The 22,192-nt window shown below is 33.5% G+C and overlaps 1 protein-coding gene across 1 annotated transcript; it reads left to right on the top strand.

Moving 5' to 3' along the window:
* The first annotated feature begins 4,146 nt into the window (after window positions 1-4,146).
* On the top strand, window positions 4,147-20,755 carry LOC137248758 (uncharacterized). The gene is made up of 4 exons (XM_067779665.1): window positions 4,147-4,480; window positions 17,153-17,466; window positions 18,099-18,269; window positions 20,104-20,755. The coding sequence occupies exons 1-4, from the start codon at window positions 4,147-4,149 to the stop codon at window positions 20,467-20,469; spliced, it is 1,185 nt and encodes a 394-aa protein (XP_067635766.1). The 3' UTR covers window positions 20,470-20,755.
* Window positions 20,756-22,192: the final 1,437 nt, after the last annotated feature.

Below are 22,192 nucleotides of genomic sequence, written 5' to 3'. Positions count from 1 at the left end.
AACTGAAATTATTATTATCTAATTGACATGATAAGCGCTTACTATATGCATGTATTTATGCATGTGTAAGCGGTTACCAGTTTCGAAGTTGTGTGATTGTTGATTAATATGTTTTTTTGGGGCTGGCGCACATATACTGCCATGCGGTCTTTTTACGCTCAGCAATATGTATAATCTACGCGCCGGTTTTTCAGAATTTGTTTGTTTGGTATGAGTGAGTGTTAAGTTGCTACGTTTAATTAAGTATAAATGAAATGTATTTATTTTTGAAAAGCGTGCGCGTTGTCAATACTCCCACTTACTAGCGGTAGCGACGTGTGAGTCAATAGCGCTGCTGACCGCGTGCTGCTACTAAATGCTGCTGCTTAATAAGAAATGCTTGTTTAGTACTAATCGCCTTTAAACGACATTTATATACCCACTCATCTCCTTTTTGGCTTGACGTTTACACTAGTTAAGTGACGTCTTCGTTATGTTTGACATACTGCTTTTAGCGCCCTTAATTTATGACTTTAGCCAACGACGCGTGCCGTTGCTTGTACGAGTAGTAACCGAAACCTTTAGCTTCTTGGTGCACACACAAGCAAAAATAATTCAGCAAAATTAAGTACGTATTTGACTTGCGCTTACTCTATTGGCCAAGATCGTTTATTAAACGAGTAACTGAGAAATTCAATGTTATGCTTAACGTCGTCGCTGTGATATCGACGCCTGTGTTGCGCCAACTTCAAAGTGGCGCTGCTATGGCTAATAACGCTATAATACGTCCGACGTCAATGCATACACAGATGTTGCGCAGCCACAGCTCCACGATGTGACGACTTCGCCTCACACATTCTAACTGTAAAGACGTTTTTGCTACCCAATAAACACAACGGACTTTATTCGATTGCGGTGCGAGCTCACATCCTCTGATAATAATATCATTACAATAGAGTATCGTATGCGAGTTAAGCGCCAAATACACGACACGAACATTTCCGCGAACATTCCCGTTATGTCATGTTTCTGCGACCTTTTCTGTCGTGTATGGTGGTGTTTGCCAGTTCGCGCAAATGTTCGCCAAAAATCAAAATATTTAAATTTTTGGCGAACATTGTCGCAAACTGTTCGTGCGTGTATGGCGAAATAGCTCATAATCGTAGTAATTTCTGAACGGAACAGACGTGCGCGGAAAAGTAAAATGGACAATAAAAAATTTCTGAGTGAATTTATTGAAATGTATAAATTTTTTTACGCTTAATTGCCACAGCAAGCAATATTGCTGCAGCACAATTGTTGTCCGTATTCATCGCTGTCTGAAAGAGAACTAATGTTCGGCCAAAAGTTCGTATGGTGTATGGCCAAAGCTGCGAACAAGATTGCGGAATGTTCGCGGAAATGTTCGTGTCGTGTATTTGGCGCTTTAGCAGGCGTTGTATTTACTAACTTACTTAATGGCCGTCCAAAAATCGGTCAATCATTTCTTCATTGAACGAAGTAGCGAAATTGGTAATACCAAAGAAACTTATCGTTTTTCAGCTAGTCCCTCTAGCGACTTGGTGGTCACCCTATTCCACTGCTTCTATAGGTAGATTCCCATAAGAATATTTTTTGCGCCGGATCATCATTAATTCGCATAACATGGCGTATCCAGCATAATCTCGGTGTTTCAATTCCCTGAACTATGTTGTTGTCTGCAAAGAGCTCGCTCTGCTCACCATAAGTCATCGTCGGTGGTCTTCTTCTACGCAGATTTCGCTAAATCTTTTGAAGAACGTCGTTCTTGTACATCGGATTATCTGATGTTAACGGCGTCCATGCTACTGCACCATATGACAGGACGGGTATGATGTGCTTCCCAAGGCAGTCGGCTCTATGTACCGGAGCGACGCGGGATTTTTCCCGACCAAGGACTGTCATTTCAGTGTAACCCCATTTAATTTGTTGCGTCCCTCCCACAAATTGTCATCCTCCCAGCAGCTCATTGCAGCGGGACTGTTTCATATTCTCTTGCTCCGCAAAGGTATCGAAACCAATCCGGGTCCGTCTCCTGACGCCGGTCCTCAGAAATGGTTTTGCTGCATCTGCCGGAAAAGAATCTTTTTGGGACGGTCATACTCTTGCAGTGTGTCTCGTGTAAGGGATGGCTGCATCAGACAAGATGTTCTGGGCTAGATCCCAAAGCCTGACGTCCACGTAACTTCTATAAATCTTTTATGGCTCCTTGCTGTTCACGGCTCCGGCGTCCCGTAGTATACGCCTTAGCGCCACAACAGCAGTTGCCTCCTGGCCTTCCTCAACCCAGGCGTAGTCACCCGTCACTTACTCCCAGAGTGACGACGTCTCCCTCTATGCTCTTCAGAATTCTGCAGTTAAACTTTAATGGATTAACTGGCAAGGTCACGTAGATAGTCGATTTCATGAAGCGGCACAACATCCGCATTGCTGCGGTTCAAAAGACTAAACTCACAGCAAGATCTGCTCTGCAGACCTTTTCTGGGTACAACGTCCACAGAAAAGATCGCGAGAGCGGAAATGGAGGCGGCCTTGCGTTTACTATACACCACTCTGTGCAATACCATACACTTGATCCCGACATCGGCCACAGGGACAATGTCTTTGAACGTCAAGGCTTATCTGTCCGGTCAGGCGATGCAAACCTAGAAATCACCGCCTTACTCACTGACAACAGTCGCATTATCTTAACGCCCACCACACCGAAAACCCTGGGATCAAGGCCTGGAAAAAGCAAAATCAAATCTTTGCAAACTAGTTTTTTAAGAAAGCATTTGATTAAATTTTTTTGACTGATTTGACCGTTGGAACTGTTAGTTCAGAATTAAAAATTTATGCAAAGTGGATTCAACAGCTATTTACGATGAATCAAGATTGACTGAAATTTTGGTTGAATTGATCCGCAATTCCGTTGATTTTACAAGTTTTTTTCTTCTTTTTTGTGAATCAATTTGACTTTAACTGAAAACCATGTCGCTACTTTAACCGGCGGCAGATATTTTAATATCATGACTCAACGTAAATCTCTTTTAACATGCTGAAATTCCACATATTCCTTACTTTCTACGATGAACCTGCAGAATTTTGTGTTTTTTAATATTTTTTTGATTCTTTGTGCCTCAATATTCGAATATACCATACTTAAGGCTTACATCTAATGTTTAGTGCTTTAAGATAAGCTTCCACTCACCAAACACTTTCATTCAAATGTATTCCAAACACCCTCGTTTGACTATGTACAAGATCTGTTTGGGCTTAATCGAGTAGCTTTAAACAAGTCAAAGAAGAGTTATTAAAAAAATTCAATAGGGTAATTTTTGGGTTCAACTGACTAACAAAAAAGCATGAATTTTCAAAAACACCTCTTCTTAATCACTAGTCCTGCGGAAATCACTTTTACTCTTTTATCATATTTTTTATTAAAACATCGCACAAAAAGGCAAAAATCCCTCGATTTGGCATCACTGCTTATAATTGGCAAAACGAGAACTAACTCTTTCTTCGCGTTTAGCAATTTTTTTTAAGATTGCAAGCAAGAAAACCTAATTACGAGGCGAATTTGCGATGATAAGCGCGTCGCGCCTTTTTGTTAGTTGGGTACTAATACTGAGCTTATCGCTTAAGTTTTCTGTAGTGCGCGCGTATGTTAGAGATGCTCTGCAACAAACATTTATGTGCATGTGTGTGTATGTAGTTCTCGAGTCGAGTGGCTGAAATAAAAAGCCAAGGTAAATATGGATTTGGTTACAATCACCATTCAGTAGCGAACTAGTGAAATTGAAAGCAGATAGCGCGCTCTAAATCAAAATTAGATTATTTTGAACAAATTCAGAAAATAAAAATTTTAACAAAAATCAAAGTTAAGTTCGCTCTTAGCTTATTTCACAATATGAAAAGCTGAAAGCGTTTTAAACATACTTTTTTTACGAAAAATCAGGAATTGGTATTCGTATTAAACTGAACATTCAAAAAGGACTTAAGGTTTAAAAAAAGGATTGCAACAAAAAAGTATACTTATTTCGCACGATAGTACTAAGTGCAATTTCCGTTTGTTTCGTTTTTTCTGTGTTAAACATATAATTAAAAATCGAACAACTAAATTAAAAGACGACTTTTTTTTATAAAAAAAGCAAAAAATATTTAATAAAAATGTATCAATCACAAGTGAGTTTTACAAATATTGCACTTGATTGCACCGAATCGCGCACAGTGCTTACAATCAATAATAAAAAACATATAAGAATGCGACAAGAAAAGCAAAAGCTTACCATTTGCAAACAAACAAATGTTGAATGCAACAAAAGCAAAGTTCGCTTAACATCGCCAGCTAATGGCAAATTCACCTGCCAATTGTCAATCACGAAAACTGGTGACAGTACTACCACCCCTAATTCCCAAAATGCACCCACCAGTTTAGTGGCTATGCAAAGTATAAGACTAAACGGAAAAACGCGTGCGCATAAGCGGCTGTCAATTATGATGAGTAAGTTAAAAAAAAAATAAATAAAACTAAACAAGTAAACTAACTATACGTACATATATCAATCACATAAGTTAATTAACAAAGCATACGCCAATGATGAAAGCACACACTCAAGAAAAAAATTATTGAAACAAAGATTTTTGCAGTTGTCACCTAGTTTTGCTTAAACAAAATAATTTCGCGATTTTTTTTTTTTTTTATAAAAACGTGAAAAAATATGTAATAAAATCAATGTAAACTAATGTTCAAGATTTTAAGCAAAATTAGTGAAAATTCGAATTCAAAACACAAATTTTCAGTGAAATTTTAAAATTTTGTAGTTCATTAAATTTAACTACAATAAAGTGTTAATATTAATTAATCCTTTACAAAAAATTTCTGATTTTTGGCAATCATTTTTTTCAGCAGAAAGCAAATAAACTTTTGAACGTAGTTTTTTTTTTTAAGGAAGACAGTGCTCACCTCACTAGCAACAAAAATTGCTGAAAATCCGGAAATTAGTTTAAGTAATTAAAATTAACACTTTAAAACATTAAAATTCAATGACAAGTTTTTATAAACTAATTGCGAAAATTATTTAGGCTAAAAACTGCATAAATTCCTTGTGACAATATTTTTTTTCATGTGTGTATGTACACGCAAATATGTCGGTTAATATCACTAGGCATTTTTGGGTATTGACGAGGATACTGAATTATTGTGAAATTCATATAATTTTCTAAGCAATTCAAAATTGGATGTGCTTTAGAATTTAGAGCGAAGAAAATGTAAAAATACTTGTAAAAATTGTAATGTAGTATCACGTTTAAAATAATTTATTATTTCGATGTGGCTAATTGAAATTATCGTATAAAATTATGTGCTTCCAATGTAACTTGTCCCACACGTCATAGGCTAAAATGTGCATACAGTTTTTCCTTATAATATATAAAAGTTAGTTTACAGTAATTTGAACCTTTGTATTTATAAATCACAAAGCCAGTTTCTAAAAGATTTCTATAGTTTTGTCTGAAATTTTCAAGTGAAATCTACAACTTATATAGCCGAGTGATTTAGAAGTCACGCCATCACTCTTAGAAAATGGCATGGTTCGTTTAAATTATACTTCTAAGTTTAATACTTCATTAGTTTCATTTCAGACTTTAAGCGCTTATATTGAAAAATGTCTTGTAATTAATTAATGTAATTAAGAATAAAAAATAGGTCAAAATGTCCCATCCGTCATTTTGGAATACGCCAGTTCAGTTGCGCCAGTCAAATATTTAAAAATTTTACATAAATCGGTTGTCAAATTAAACCACGTTTATTAAAGTTTTTTAATCAATCATATTCTTCACTTACAACAAAAAACAAGAAAGGAAGGCTAAGTTCGGGTACAACCAAACATTACATACTCAGCTGCCAAATTACAGCTTGCAAAACTTTTAAATTCTCTTCTTTTAAAAGTAAACTGTTCCACGCCCATTGTCCAAAATTTTACTAATTTTCTATTCCGCATCATAAGGTCAACCCACCTACCAAGTTTCATCGCTTCATCCGTCTTTGGTAATGAATTATCGCACTTTTTCGGTTTTTCGAAATTTTCGGTATCGAAAAAGTGAGCGTGGTTATAGTCCGATTTCGTTCATTTTAAATAGCGATCTGAGATGAGTGCCCAGGAACTTACATACCAAATTTCATCAAGATACCTCAAAATTTACTCAAGTTATCGTGTTTGCGGGCAGACGGACGGACGGATGGACAGACGGGCATGGCTAAATGAATTTCTTTTTTCGCCCAGATCATTTTGATCTATATCTATCTCGATTAGTTTAAGCCGTTAAGGGGTACCGTTATGCGAACAAAATTAATATACTCTGTGAGGTCTGTTCAGCTGAGTATAAAAAAAAACATCGACAGGTATAATATTTTTGTGAAAATATGTTGATTTTTGCTTTTTTTTTGCGGAAACAAAATAAAAATTGGAAAAGATTTTGATTATTCATGCATTAATTGTATTAAGATTTTCCATTACTATTAATTAAGGGCTACTCAATTTGGGGAAATCAAAACAGCTTTTCAATTTAATTTTCTAATTCAAACTAGTGAAATAAAAAATTTTAAAAAAGGAAAATTGACGAAATTTTTGAAGTAAATGAAAGTCAAACTTCTGTCAGAACAAGTCCGTAAACATGGAAGAAGTGCAACAGATCGTCAAGTTTGGAAACTTATACATGGTATACTCGAGTCAACTTGTGAGTGCCAAGTTCTATGAGCTGTTAAGTACTCTAAAAAAACTAAAATGTTTGTTAAAAAAAAGTTATATAATATTAAGATAATATCTGGGTTTTATGGAAATACAATAACAAAAAAAGTCAGTACAATTCTTTCATTATATTCCGAAGGACTTTTTTGTGTTTTTCATTCCTGTTTAAAGAAAATGTTCCACATTAAAATTTTAAAATTTTTTTTAACCCAAGATCTCCAAAAAATGTTTTTTTTTTTTAACAAGCTAATATTAGCTTATATTGTATGCTAATTTTTGATACCATATAACAAGTAAGGAAGGCTGAGTTCGGGTGTAACCGAACATTACATACTCAGCTGAGAGCTTTGGAGACAAAATAAGGGAAAATCACCATTTAGCAAAATGTACTTAGGGTAACCCTGGAATGTGTTTGTATGACATGTGTATCAAATGAGTATTTAGTGTTAATGAGTATTTTAAAAGGGAGTGGTGGTAGTTGTATATGTGAAGGCGTTTTCGAGATATTGACCAAAATGTGGACCAGAGTGACCCAGAACATCATCTGTCGGGTACCGCTAATTTATTTATATATGTAATACCACGAACAGTATTCCTTCCAAGATGATTTTCTTCTACTTAATATGGTAGGTGTCACACACATTTCACAAAGTTTTCTCTAAAGTTATATTTTGCGTCAATAAACCAATCCAATTACCATGTTTCATCTCTTTTTTTCATATCTGGTATAGAATTATAGCATTTTTTTCATTTTTCGCAATTTTCGATATCGGAAAAGTGGGCGTGTCATAGTCAGATTTTGGCCATTTTTTATACCAAGATAAAGTGAGTTCAGATAAGAACGTGAACTAAGTTTAGTAAAGATATTTCGATTTTTGCTCAAGTTATCATGTTAACGGCCGAGCGGAAGGACAGTAGGTCGACTGTGCATAAAAACTGGTCGTGGCTTCTACCGATTTCGCCCATTTTTACAGAAAACAGTTATCGTCATAGAGTCTTTGCCCCTACCAAATTTCACTAGGATTGGTAAATTTTTGTTCGACTTATGGCATTAAAAGTATTCTAGACGAATTAAATGAAAAAGGGCGGAGCCACGCCCATTTTGAAATTTTCTTTTATTTTTTTATTTTGTTGCACCATATCATTACTGGAGTTGAACGTTGACATAATTTACTTATGTACATACTGTAAAGATATTAAATTTTTTGTTAAAATTAGACTTTAAAAAAAAATTTTTTTTAAGTGAGCATACTCGTCATCCGATTTTGCTTTTATTTAGCACACATATAGTAATAAGAGTAACATTCCTGCCAAATTCCATCACGATTTCTTCAACGACTGCCAAATTACAGCTTGCAAAACTTTTAAATTACCTTCTTTTAAAAGTGGGCGGTGCCACACCCATTGTCCAAAATTTTACTAGTTTTCTATTTTGCGTCATAAGGTTAACGCACCTACCAAGTTTCATCGCTTTATCCGTCTTTGATAATGAATTATCGCACTTTTTCGGTTTTTCGAAATTTTCGAAATCGAAAAAGTGGGCGTGGTTGTAGTCCGATTTCGTTCGTTTTAAAGAGCAATCTGAGATGAGCGCCCAGGAATATACGTACCAAATTTTATCAAGATACCTCAAAATTTACTCAAGTTATCGTGTTTACGGACGGATGGACGGACGGACGGACATGGCTAAATGAATTTCTTTTTTCGCCCAGATCATTTTGATATATAGAAGTCTATATCTATCTCAATTAGTTTATGCCGTTACGGATTACCGTTATGCGAACAAAGTTAATATACTCTGTGAGCTCTGCTCAGCTGAGTATAATAAAAAAAAATATGTTACTTATGCGCATCGGTGCCCTTGTCAGGTGGTGCGAGTATGTTTCTGTGTAATTTGTTGATTTTAAATAAAATGAGGGGGTTATTCTGAAATGAAGTTTCATATTATAATTATAAATTAAAATTGAGAGACACGTTTCAGTTGCATCTGAGTATAATGGATACTGACATTTAGCAGTACTCATTTTCTGCACAAAGACTTCATAAGTATAGATAAAATTACATACTTAGCAGTTCATATAAAGTTTAAGTGGATATGTATATATATGAAAAAAAAAAAACACAGCTAATATAACCACTCGCAAATGTTCATAACTCCTAATTTTTCATTAAAACTATACTGAAATTAATTGCTTTTACTATTTTAATTGCAACTGGGCATGACTAATAACCGAGTTTGCCCATTTTAGGTAGGCGTTAATATTTTTGTAAATAAAATATCATCGCCAAGTTTTCGAGGTTGTGTTAGTTAATAATCGAGGTAAATCTTCTATAAAGGGAAAAATTACTTAGCCTAAACAGAGTTGGTGTTAAGCCCATATTTTCAAATGTTAAAATTTTCTTGAGTTTAGTTCTAATATTAATACAAACAGAAATTCAAATATAGGACTTTTTTGTATTAATTTTAATATTTATTTTAATGGTATAAAAACAAAATAAAAAACCACAAAATTTTACTACAGATACTCCTAAACGAATGGAGATATCTTTATTTTTAACTGCGGAAAGGACTTAAATCGGAAAAGAATTTGGAGCAAATATTTTCACTAACTACCAGGCGAGCTTATCGCGATTCGGGATGGACAAATTGCATACCAGTTGATTTTTTATACTCCTTACAAAGAATTCGGCTCAAAAATAAATGCAAGGTGCAATATCGTCCGAAGATAATTAGCTCGAGCTTCTCTTCTAATTTGCATCGTGCTCATTTAAATTTTTCCTACAAATTGACGGGACGGGACCTAAATGTTTTATGCAGACTACGAATGGCATCTGTAAGGCAGAAATACACTCGTAGTGCTTGCCAAATCACTGCCGAGGGCGACTCCGCTAAGAAAAACTTATTTCCAATTGAAAAAATGTGTTTTTAAAATTTTGATGCGGCTTTGCCCCGTACGTGAACCTAGGGATCTTCGGTGTGGTAGGCAAAGCAGGCTACCACCACACCACGACGGCCGCCAGAATTTTCTTAGTACTAAAATTGCTTTGATACACAAGGTGAAAAAATAATTAATAAAGTTTTACTTTTATTTTTCATGCCCATATTAAAAGTTAAAATTCGAACTTTACATTTTTTAGCCGAAAATTGAAGTTCGACTTTATCTTTTTTAAGTGAAAAAAAATATCGTCCGGAATGAAGCGAAATGGAGAAAAACAGCAAACAACGAAATAAAATAAAAAAAAAGAAAACAAAATTTCGGACATGCTTGTACTCAATTTTTTGTCTTATAATAAGAGCCAAATTCAAATACCATTTTACGATAAACAAAAAAAAAAAAAAACAAAAAACAACGCCAATTTCAAAAAAAATCCCAAATCTTGCGCATTAAATTTTCTTTTGTTTATAGTTCTTTTTTTTGGAATAAATATTAAAGTTAATATGTTTCTTTCTTGGCAAATAATTTTCCTTAATTTCGTGCATAGTCCACCCACTTTAGGCAGCATCATCATAATCATCATCATTCGTTGGCGCTTAGCCGCCTATGAGATTTTGGCAGTTTCGTAACAAGTCACTCCAGCTGTCATTGTTTTGCGATTAGAGGCGCGAGCACCAAGGGAGGTAAAAGTCTTCTTCCATCTGCCTCTCCTCTGACCTCAAACTGCGGTGTCGATTGAAATACTTCCATGGCCCGAGCGTATTCATCCATTCGTATAACATTACTTAGCCAGAGAAACCGTCTACGGGTTTGTATTCGCGCACTATCTTCGTATCTGTGATTCTCGCCATCGGCATCACAGGCAGGCCATAAATCTGCCGGATAACTTTCCCTCGAACACTCCGAGCGTCATCTAATCAACTCTCGATAACTCTGAGCCATACTCAGGACAGGTATGATAAGCGAATCGAAGAGCGTGATTTTTGTTCTTCGAGAGATGATCTTACTTTTACTACTCAGTCAAAGTAGCACTTGTGGGAAAGGATTGTTCTCAGTTTGATTTCTAAACTTTTGTTTGATTTCTAAGCTCCTTCAACAGTGACGCCGCTGCCAATGCTCGAATGCGCCGATTCTTTATTGGATGAGAGCAAGTACTTCGTCTTTACTTTACCTAAGGCTTCATCAACTAGAATCACTCAAAAAAGAGACATTAGCGCTATAACTAAACGCCTTCGATAAATTCACACAGCATCACAATGAAATTGTCCTTTCAGTCCTTTTTTCTAATATTTAATTCAATAGAAATCCATTTTTAGCATCAAGCACCTTTAGATATGGTAGGGTGGTGTAACGTAGATTTGTTTATATATATGCGCATAAGAGTAGATGTCTTAGTAAACAAATAAAATAAATATGATCAGGTATTTGGTAAAAAAAACAAGAAATGTTTGTTGCGAAACTTTAAAATTTTTTATTTGAGAAATACACATTTTCCTATTTTATTATCCATCTTCTTTGTAAAATTGCTTCAAAGACGGGTGCTGCAACCATAAATTCAAGACTAGAGGTATTTTTTGAACATTTCTTGGATCTTGGAAAAAGTGCTCAAGAAATGCCCAATAAATCCTAGCACATTTCAATTGATCATGCGGATCGTATCTTGGACGAACTTTGTAAAGAGTTTGTATAATAATAAAGGAAAATATCTATAATAATAATAAAACAACTTCACCTTTGGCTTACAAGGGGAAAATCAAAAAACTTCTTGATCGTTTTGATGTTAATACAACGCATTAGGGCAAAAAAAGCTCTTTTTTCTTGTAAATGAAACATCCTAATAAACAAACATATATTTTTTTATATACCGATCCTTCGTTGGTATTATTATGATCTATACATGAGTATTTATAACTACACCTTAATACCTAATTAAAATGAAAAGAGCTAATAAAGTCATAAAATATAATTGCATACACATACATATAAAGTGCTACAATTATTACAGATATGTATCTGCGTATTGCAAGTATGTAGGATAACTAAGCATTGATGATTTGCCTTAACAGGTCAATAACGTTCCGCCTACGTGCATTTGCAAAAAGTAACATCAACTGTTGGTCATTAATAATTATCTTACTGCTCAATGTCTTAAGCGGGTGTATAAATATACATATATGTATGTACATTTGTATATTTATTCATATGAGTTTGTGTCTAAAATATCCCTGCAGAGAAATCAACAATAACTGTGACATAACTAAATCTTGACTAGCAAAAATATTTTTCTGTAGCTGGCGCCAACTTTGAAGCCTGTCAGAAAATCTAAATGTAATTGTAGCCTGAGCTAAAGATCATCCCATTTCGATTTAAAAAAGTATTATCTTCAAAATTATTTGTAGAATGCCTTAACCCAAGCTGCAAATGTGTTTTGTATAAAAACATAAATATAAAATAAATTCTAAGATAAAGCCGTCCTTTTAAATAAATTAGTTGTGATATTTTCAAACCAACTGCCGAGATCATGTGATATCGCACCTTTGCAGGCGATTCATGCAATAAGCAGAATTATAAAAAAATGTGATGCATTGTTGAAAACTGTCACAATCTAGAAAATCGGCATACAAGTTGACGCTGACCTAATCGGTATTTTTAATACAAAAGAAGACAGCCCCAATTCAATACTCGGAAGATTTTCTCTATAGGGATGATTAACATCACGTCAATATTGTCACAGTGTGGAATGATGCGTATTAATGAACGATAAATTATTAGAATGCTTCAATGCAACAAATTATTTTGTGAGTATACTTTGTTCGCCTATGTTATAATTTAGTACAATCTACACACACTTACAGCTACCCTTATATTGGTACTTGTAATTATATGGCAACCTAATTAAAGGCATAAATAAGTCACAGATGTAGGTTATTTTTGTACCATGTAATGAATAACAAAGAAAAAATGACTAAAAGAAAAAAAAAACGAATACAGCTAAAAATTAGCACGGTTATTTTTAAAAAGAAAATTACGTAAAATAACATAACTTAAAAAAATAATATACATACATGGCGTGATATAACACCGTAGAGTATAAATATATATATCAGCGAGCTTCTCTTTCAAATGAAATCATGCTGCTTTCGAAATTTTCTTAAAAATTGGTGGGTCGAGTCCGATTCATTTTATTTTTTCGCACGCTACCACTACAACACCACTGCCACATAACTTTCCAACAAAAAAAAAAAAAACAAAAAAAAGACATAAGCAACTATCGTATTGGAAAATCGCTGCAAATTTGTAATCAATTAATGCTCTTAATGTCAATTAATTGAACTACCATGACCGGAACTGATTTATTTAGAAAGCGCTACCTGGACAAAGGACCACACATCAGCAAAAGCAATTTGACCGAGAGAAACCGACCATACAAACATATGTCTTTTCTACAACGGACGTATATAAATTTTTCACCAAGATTAATAGCAATTTAAAATCCAACTACTAAATGACAAAGTATAATTAGCAAATTTCTATTGTCTATCGGCCACACACAACGAAATACAAGAAAAAAGGGACAAAAAAAGAAATGCAGACAAATGAAAATTACAATTGGCGCATGCGTGGTATGCGCTTACAAAAGCGACTACAAGCATATAAATGCAATAGGCTTACACATATGAACTTAATTTCTATTGGCGGAGAGCGCGGCCTTTGCCTTGATCTGCTATCGTTGAAGACAAATAGGCCATTGATAAACCAGACAACCTGATTGCTGAGTTACAAACACACAGTCACACTAAAGTATGAATGGAGCCTTATTTTAACCTAAAACATCGATCTATTTTGTTGCATGCCACATGTGTAGTGACAGACGACAACTTAACTGCTTTGATATCATCAATTTATGTGATCTTTAAAAAATTTTACAAATAATTTTTGTGAGCGCACATGCGTCGCAATTAATTGCACGAATGCATGCATACATACATATGTCTATGAGAAGTTTATGTTTTATTATTTCGTTATTACTAATACTAAAGCGATAGCTAGCCGCTAAGGTTTATATTGTAAAAGCAATTCAGTTTACACTATTTTTTACAGTCAGCAGTCAGCTAATGCAACGTACATATGTATGTGATAGTTTCGTAGCGCTCATTGGCGCAGTTTTGCAATTGGCGGGGCAGTCATATATGTACATACATATATGTATGACTGCCCAAGTGTGTAGGTTTAAATGTAGATTGTACACAGCAAAAAAATTTGTTTAACGATTATAAAAAATTTGTGATACACCGAATTTAAAAAATGCATACATTATATTGTTAGTTTAACCTAATTTATGCTACGTTTTTGTTACATCAAATGTCCTTCAAGAACTGCATCAAGCTGTCCCTCTGATCAGACGTTTCCTTTATGTTACATTTCTGACAAGCAGTCGATCGGGTCAAAGCCCACGCCAAAATTTTGTTGATCATTTATTGCACAATGTGTTTGATTATTTCCTATTCTTTCACACGCTGTGGCATTATTATTTGATAAGGCAACAATTGGCAAATGAAAATAATTTGCCCACATGATAGCCAATAAAATGTGTATGTCAAATTTGACATGCCGTTGGACAATTGTCTTTTTTTAGTCAAAATGCCAGCGCATTTGATGTTGTTGACGAGCCGTTTTCAATGATATGGCCAAGTTTGTAGTCAAATTTGACTCAGTGAAAACCCGGGCATAACACTATATTTCGATGACCTTTAAAGTTTATATATGCGGCAAAATTCCCCAAGTGTAACATCCAAAATTTTTGATATCTTTAATTACGATGAATATTTGTTAAATTGTTGTTCTACTGAACCTCGGCTTATTAAAAAAGAATAAAATTTAAGTGCAACGGATTGCCGAAATACAGTGGCCGAAAATTTATATAAAGGACGCTTTCAAAAACTCTTTTTCCATAATTTACGATGAACAATTGTGATTTGTGCTCAAACAAATATTCAACGATAATTTTTTTTTGTTTTTTTTTTTACAATGTGGTTTTTGGAAAAATTTAGGCTTATAAATGAGCTCAAAGGACTCCTTTCTGACTCTTATTTGACTCCGAATATTTGCCTGGCTTTGCATAAAATCAGTGTTAAGGATTCTCATGTCAGCAAACAGTTACTTTCGTGCAGGCGATTGTCCCATATACATGCAAAACAAGTAAGGACGGGACTTCATACCTTTCATGAATGGGGCTGAACAATAGTCTTTTCCCGTTTGTAATCTCCAAATAATAGCATGTATAAGATAGGAAATATATAGTGAACAGATGTACATACCGAAACGATTTTTAAGATAAATATAAAAAAAAAATGGCAAAGAACCTCCTTATCTGAACGATCGGTTGTATGGGATATATATTATATATAGCTCCGATCGAAATGATTTTTACAGGAAATCTTCTATGATATATTAGAATATATATCACCAAGGTTCACGTTTTTATATTGGAAACTAAGGGAGAAATGGCCAAAAACCTTTCTATCTGAACAATCGGTTGTATGGGCTATATACTATATATAGCTCCAATCAAAATGATTTTTCCAGGGAACCTTCTATGATATATTAGAATAAATATCACCAAGTTTAACGTTTTTATATTGGAAATTAAGGGAGAAATGGCAAAAATCTTTCTATCTGAATGATCGGTTGTATGGGCTATATATTATATATAGCTCCGATCGAAATGATTTTTTCATGAAATCGTCTATGATATATTAGAATAAATATCACCAAGTTTAACATTTTATATTGCAAATTAAGCGAGAAATTGCCAAAAATCTTTCTATCTGAACGATCGGTTGTATGGGATATATACTATATATAGCTCCAATCAAAGTGATTTTTCCAGGACATCTTCTATGATATATTAGAATATATATCACCGAGTTTCACGTTTATAATTTCTAAATTGCGGCAGACATGACCAAAATCGTCTTATCTGAACGAGCGGTTGTATGGGAGATATATGTTATAGTGGTCCGATCTTACCGGATCCGACAAATGTCTAATATAATACAAAAATGCATACTTGTGCTAAATTTCATTGAGATATCTCAAAATTTGAGGGACTAGTTTGCGTTCAAACAGACAGACGGACGGACAGACGAACAAGGCTATATCAACTCAGTTCGTCGCCCTGATCAATTCGGTATACTTAATGGTAAGTATATCTATATTTCTGAACGTTACAAACATCGGACCAAAGTTAATATACCATTTCATGCTCATGAAAGGTATACAAATAATACCAATTGCTTATACCCTCAAGCGGGTATAACTATATTACTCGTTTGTGCGCATTCATTTATTATCACGCAAGTACTTTTGCACACATGGCGGTCACGCTCACTTGATGGGATCTTTGGTACTGAACTTTTTGCGCTATTTTGTTGACAGATAAATGTCAAACATTGTACAAATTATTTCCATAACTAATCTGAACTTTAACATTTGGGGTCTGCCGTGCAGACATTTAAACTTAATTGAATTAAGCTTTATATAAGTTGACTTTTTTGTTGGCTAACCGACGGTCTAGTACCCATGTGCATGTATTTGTGCATATGTATTACGGATTATTATTTATGCATCGGCGAATTGGAAAAAGTGGTTTTGAAAATATTAAAATCTTTTCATAAGGTAGCATCGGCATGTTTTTCTTTATAAAAAAAGTTTAACACTTTGTTGTTCTTGGATAACTTACATCCCAGCATATATTGGGAGTCAAAAAGAGTCAGAAAGGAGTCCTAATTCGTATCGGTTACGCTAACTCTGAGCTCGTTTATGAGTCCGAAATAAATTTATTTCCCTTCTTGCGATGGTCGACCGATATGAGCTCAATTTCTTACATTATATGAGCTAAAATAAGAGTCCCTGAAAGATTGGGCTCAATTCAGACTAAAGTGTCCATAATTTACTTCCTATATGACTATTTGCTTTGTCGTTTATGTGCTTTATAACTGATTAAATTAGCTATATCAGGGCGGGTTTTGTACACATGAAATTTTGGAGGAAACCCATAAATGTAGAGCATAGCGATGTCAGCTGTAATTAGAGACAGACCCGACAGAACAACCAGGGCATACAACGGTCGCAGCTTTGCTCAAAATTCCTACATTGTTAAAATTCTGATCATTACGGCGATAATTAGATAGAAACTTTTTCATAAATTAGGAGCGCTCCGACAATGTTTGAGGAATCTTGATGGGATGCAAACAAACTCGTATACATACTATGTTTCTTTTTGTTTAAATGCAAATAGTTTATTTTTTATTTGTTTATTTTAAAATCTATTTTTTTTTGTCATGAGCGTTGTGGCATCGCATGTCCTAATGAAACCAGACAAATCTTATCAATTTTATGTTTTAAATTTTGTATTTTTTTTTATTTCCTTTATTAATTTTCCAAAAATGTTCACTTACCTAACGTCGATTTCTTCTTTCATTTTTCCAGAATCTTATGCACTCCTGTCCATTATTTGCATTCTCATAATTGCGCAAATTTCCTGTGTTGCCGGTCGATCAATATTAGTAAAGAAATTACGTTTAGCCGCGGTTGAAGGACGATTGCAACATTACAAACATCATATGGATTACGAGCTTGAACTTGAGCCCAGATACTTAAAACCTCTTCATCGTCATTCTAGTCATCATGTGAATAAACGTGCGCTCAATATGACCTGCATTGATATTGCACAAATACTGAGAGGGTCGAAAGAGCAAGCAGAAACCTCAGCGCAAATACTTATGGCAGAAATTCATAAATATGTAAGTATATGTAGCAATTACTTTAAAACTTTTTCTGTACTTTTCATCTTTAATATTTTAAATGTAAAGTCTGTTCAAGTTTAAAGCTCAAGTTGGCGTTTTCTCTCTCTTGAATTTTGAAGATATTTATGTATAATATGATGATCTACTATGCGATGGATATTTTGCACAAGACTCCCTACTTCATTCTTCAAATGCTCCCATGCTAATAAAAAATTATTATATTTCTTAAAAATTTCATATTTTTCGCGTTGTTGTTGATTTGAAAGAAAAATTTTAGCACAACGTCGAATATTCCTAGGACATGTTTCTAATTTTCACTTCTTCATCAGCTAGCTGTATTCGTACTGGTGTTCAGGCAGATGCCTCTATCCACCCAACCTTTTGAGTGCCTTGCTGATAGCTTTCTAATTTGTCTTCAAATTTTGCATTTTTGATTATGACGAAAGCTGATTGGTTTGGATTGATAATGGTTTTTTTACACTGGGGTATTATAAAGCAATTCTCCATTCTATATCAGCTAGCTTTTCCGCTACTGCGATCCAAAAATAATGATTTCATACCATCACTTGTTTAAGTTGTTGCAATAGTACTTTCATATTGTATTAATGTTATTATTATTTTATTTTCAGACCGAATCGCGTTTTAATAGCACACCAGAAAATGTTACTCAAAGTTGGAACTTGCACAAATTAAAAGATTTTCTTCATCCATATCATCAGAACTTGGATCGTAATATTACAAATAAGAATTTAAATCATAATTTGTCTCATTTGGATGGAAAGAACATGTCCGAGCTATTGGTGAGTTCTTCAAAATTTTGTATCATAAACTATATCGGTAATCTTGTTCAAATGAGTCGCCAAATAAAACTACTTTGAAACCAAAAATTTCTTAAAAAAGGCCTGAATAACGATATAAAGGAAAATATTTCGATTCGCTGACTATAAAAGAAAGACCAACAAAATATTTAGTTTTGTTGATTAACAAAATAAATTATCAAAAATGTTTCTTTTTTTTATAACGTTATTCCTAACGTTAATTATTAAAAAGGAAATTTCGTTTCTTTAACGGATATATATTTTTATACTCATTTTACACAATATTACTATTTCGAAAATTTATTTATAACACGAACGAAACAAAATTTATTTTGATAATTTCGTTTTTCAATCAATTTAACGTTCAACTTTTTTGTTTGCCACTTAACGCTAATTTTATTGACAAGGAAAAAAAAATGAAAACTTGACCTTTTTGACTCCAAAATTACAGTTACCTCTAAGTGAAAACGGCTCCGGCAATTTATTTTCGTTTGCCAACAGGTGTCCCATCTAAAAATATTTCCAGAGCGTGTGAAACGACGGGAAATAGCGAAATGGGTTGTGAAATAAATGAACTGTTTTATCGACTTCGAGTCAAAAATGTGACATAGTGGAAATGATTTTCACCACAACTGCCCAGCGGGTTAGCATAATGCAGTTTTTGATGTCTGTCATTTTGAAACCAAGTATAAAAATTTTTTGATTTACAAAACTGCATGCTCAAAAAAACTCAGAGAACTCTAAATAAAAAGTCGAAAGCTCTGCAAAATTACTCAAATTTTCAAAGTTATTCAAAATCGTTTTTTAAATTTGTTTGCTTTGCCACTGCCATTTTCTATTCTCTGTGGTATATGGGTCATTCACCACTGATAAAAAACTGGAATTAAATGATTGTCTTTCAGTGCATGAAAAACGTATAGCAAAACATACTTATCTTCCAAGAAACCTAATTTATTAAGTTCGCTTGAATTATAAAAAAAAATAAATGTAAGGCGCGATAACCTCCGAAGAGATCTAAGGCCGAGCTCCTCTTCCAATTTGCGTCGTGCTTCTCTTGATTTTCCCTACAAATTGGCCGGACGGGACCTACATGTTTTATGCCGACTCCGAACGGCATCTGCAAGGCAAATGAGTTTTCACTGAGAGCTTTTCATGGCAGAAATACACCCGGAGCGCTTGCCAGACACTGCCGAGGGACGACCCCGTTTAGAAAAATTTTCTTCTAATTGAAAAACCATATTTCTAAAATTTTGATGTTGCTTTGCCCGGGGTTTGAACCCAGAGCATACGGTGTGGTAGGCGGAGCATGCTACCATCACACCACGGCGGCCGCTTGAATTAACAAAGATAAAATAAGTATTAACAGCGAAGCTGTCAGCTTAAATTTAATCACGCACATTATGCTTCTAATGCAACCTGTCCCACATGTCGCAAGCTAAAATCAATTTCAGTTTTTGCTTTAAGGATACAAGTTATGTTAAGGTGAAAATTGGATCTGAGTTTCTAATAAAAATATAATACATAGATTGAAAAGTGTAGCCATCTACTTTCGTATGCGTGTGATTTTGTAGTCCCACCCCTCACTCCTAGAAAATGCTAAGCTTCATATCAAATGACTATTTACCTTGAATTGACAAAATTCGAATTATATGCAAGAATGTTTTTTGTGTCTTTAATTTTGTTTTTTTCTTTTGTTTTCATGCAATTATATATATTTTTTTCAATGTTTTTGCAACTCTTTTGATTAAGATTACAAAGCTATAAAAATCGGATTCAAATTAAAACCAATATTTTTTTTGCTTTTTAATAATTTCAGCTTAAAACGGAACTGAATAAAGTCCACAAAACAATTCGCATGCTGCAAGCCGCTTTTGGTCATCTCGATAAGGAAAATAGACAAAATCTAGCTGAGTTGAAACACAGATTTAAATCGTATGATAAAATTAGCGAATTTATAAATCAGTCACGTATTGAATTAAATAATAATCTAGAAAATGCAAAATTTGGCATGGAGGAGCTGAAGATCCCTTTGGAAGAGTCTTCTGAAAATGATATGACATTTAACGAAACAGATTATGCAAAAGAGTGGCTAATTATTGTAGAAAGTATTAGTTTCTTACAATATCTAAATAAACTGTATGCGCGAATACTGGAAATGTGCAACTCAATGACATCTGTATAAATACATATACTCATATATAACATATATGCGGAGTAAATATGCCTGCATAGGAGGCTATCTCATCGACTAATAAAAACTACAAAAAAAAAAGAAAAGAAAAAAAAAAATAACGCTCGTATGCTCAATGTATAGCAAATTTATATTACACATACAAGACAACTTTGCTGTTGGTTGATTTCATAGGTATTCTTTTTTTTATTTATTTATTTGTTTTCTATTTGCTGTATAATTATGAGCACCATAATAATTGATTAAATTTTTACATTTGTGTATGTGTTACTAGAGATTTTATGTATGTACTGCATTCCTATTTATGATTTATTTTTACTATGAACTTCAAAAAAAGAAGCTTTTGCTTTTCTCTTTAAATATGAATATCTAGTGATTTTTATTATATATTAAATAAAACATCTTTATTAAATTTTTACCATCAAAACTCAGTTTTTGAGAGACTAAATAATGACGAGTAAGAAAAACAAAATCTATAGAGTTTTTTGGATGCACATTAAGACGGACAGCAGACAAATAACAAAAATATCAGTTTAATTCATAAAATCTATGCTTTTAAAGGATTTAATAACACAGGAGATCTACAGTATTTGGTGCGAAAATTGCGTAAATTATGTTCGTATAAGATGACCAATTCATAAAAATATAAAAGACTAAATCTTCAATTTCCTTTAATCATGCTTTGTTTTTAAACAGAAATGAAAAAGAAATAACAATTAGAAAACTTAGAAAGTTTGGCAATTCACTTACTATTCTTTGTCAATAATTTAATTCTATAAAATTTTTATTACTTACTCAAAACAAATTAATACCGCAAATATTATTTTATAACGAATTCAATATCATGAGTTATTTATTTCTATATTTATTTATTTATTTATGTAGTTATAAAATTATTTATATCCCTATTTATTTTATAAACTTTATTACTCGCTCATAAATTGATGTCAATATTATTCAAACGAATGACATGACATCACTTTAAACATGTCATTCAATACCATCTGATATAACGTCATAATGTGTAACTATTTGCGAAAAAAATCACGTGTAAGCGCTGGCAAATGATTTGACGTGTTGGCGATATTGTTGCTTCACATGTAAATTTACTATTTGATGCACTAGCGTTATCGATGCTTCACATATAAATTTACTTATTGTGACATAACTAGACAAGGTCAATAATATCAGAGGATAATACTTCCAAGCAAGCACACCGATATTTATGGAAACGAAATGATATATGATGTGATATTAAATGATATGATGACTGTTGTATAGAGAGAGATTCTTGAAGGATGTTTTGAAAGTTTTACTTTTCGTATGGGACTTCTATACGCCATGATATGATACGATATGATACGATATGCTATGATATGATATGATATGATATGATATTATATGATATGATATGATATACTGTGAAATTATGTAAGATATTCCTGCGAATTTATCTAATATTATTATATGATATGATATTTTTACATTGAATTTTGTGAGTCTTACTTTTCATATAGCAGTTCGATATGCCATGATATGATATGATATAATGTAAGACATTCCCTCAAAATTTAATATTATTACGACTTTCTGGCGAAACACACATCAACGCATGTTATAACATGATGTAGCTTTCCTTGAGCTGCTAAATATTAAAAAAAAAGTTATAAAATTAGATCACACGATAACATCAATTCATATCGCATGCTAAGCA

Source organism: Eurosta solidaginis, chromosome 4 (genome assembly GCF_040869045.1).
Source record: "Eurosta solidaginis isolate ZX-2024a chromosome 4, ASM4086904v1, whole genome shotgun sequence".
In the NCBI taxonomy this organism is placed as follows: domain Eukaryota; kingdom Metazoa; phylum Arthropoda; class Insecta; order Diptera; family Tephritidae; genus Eurosta; species Eurosta solidaginis.
Note: the sequence above shows the minus strand (reverse complement) of the source record. Positions and strands in the feature narration are given on the sequence as shown.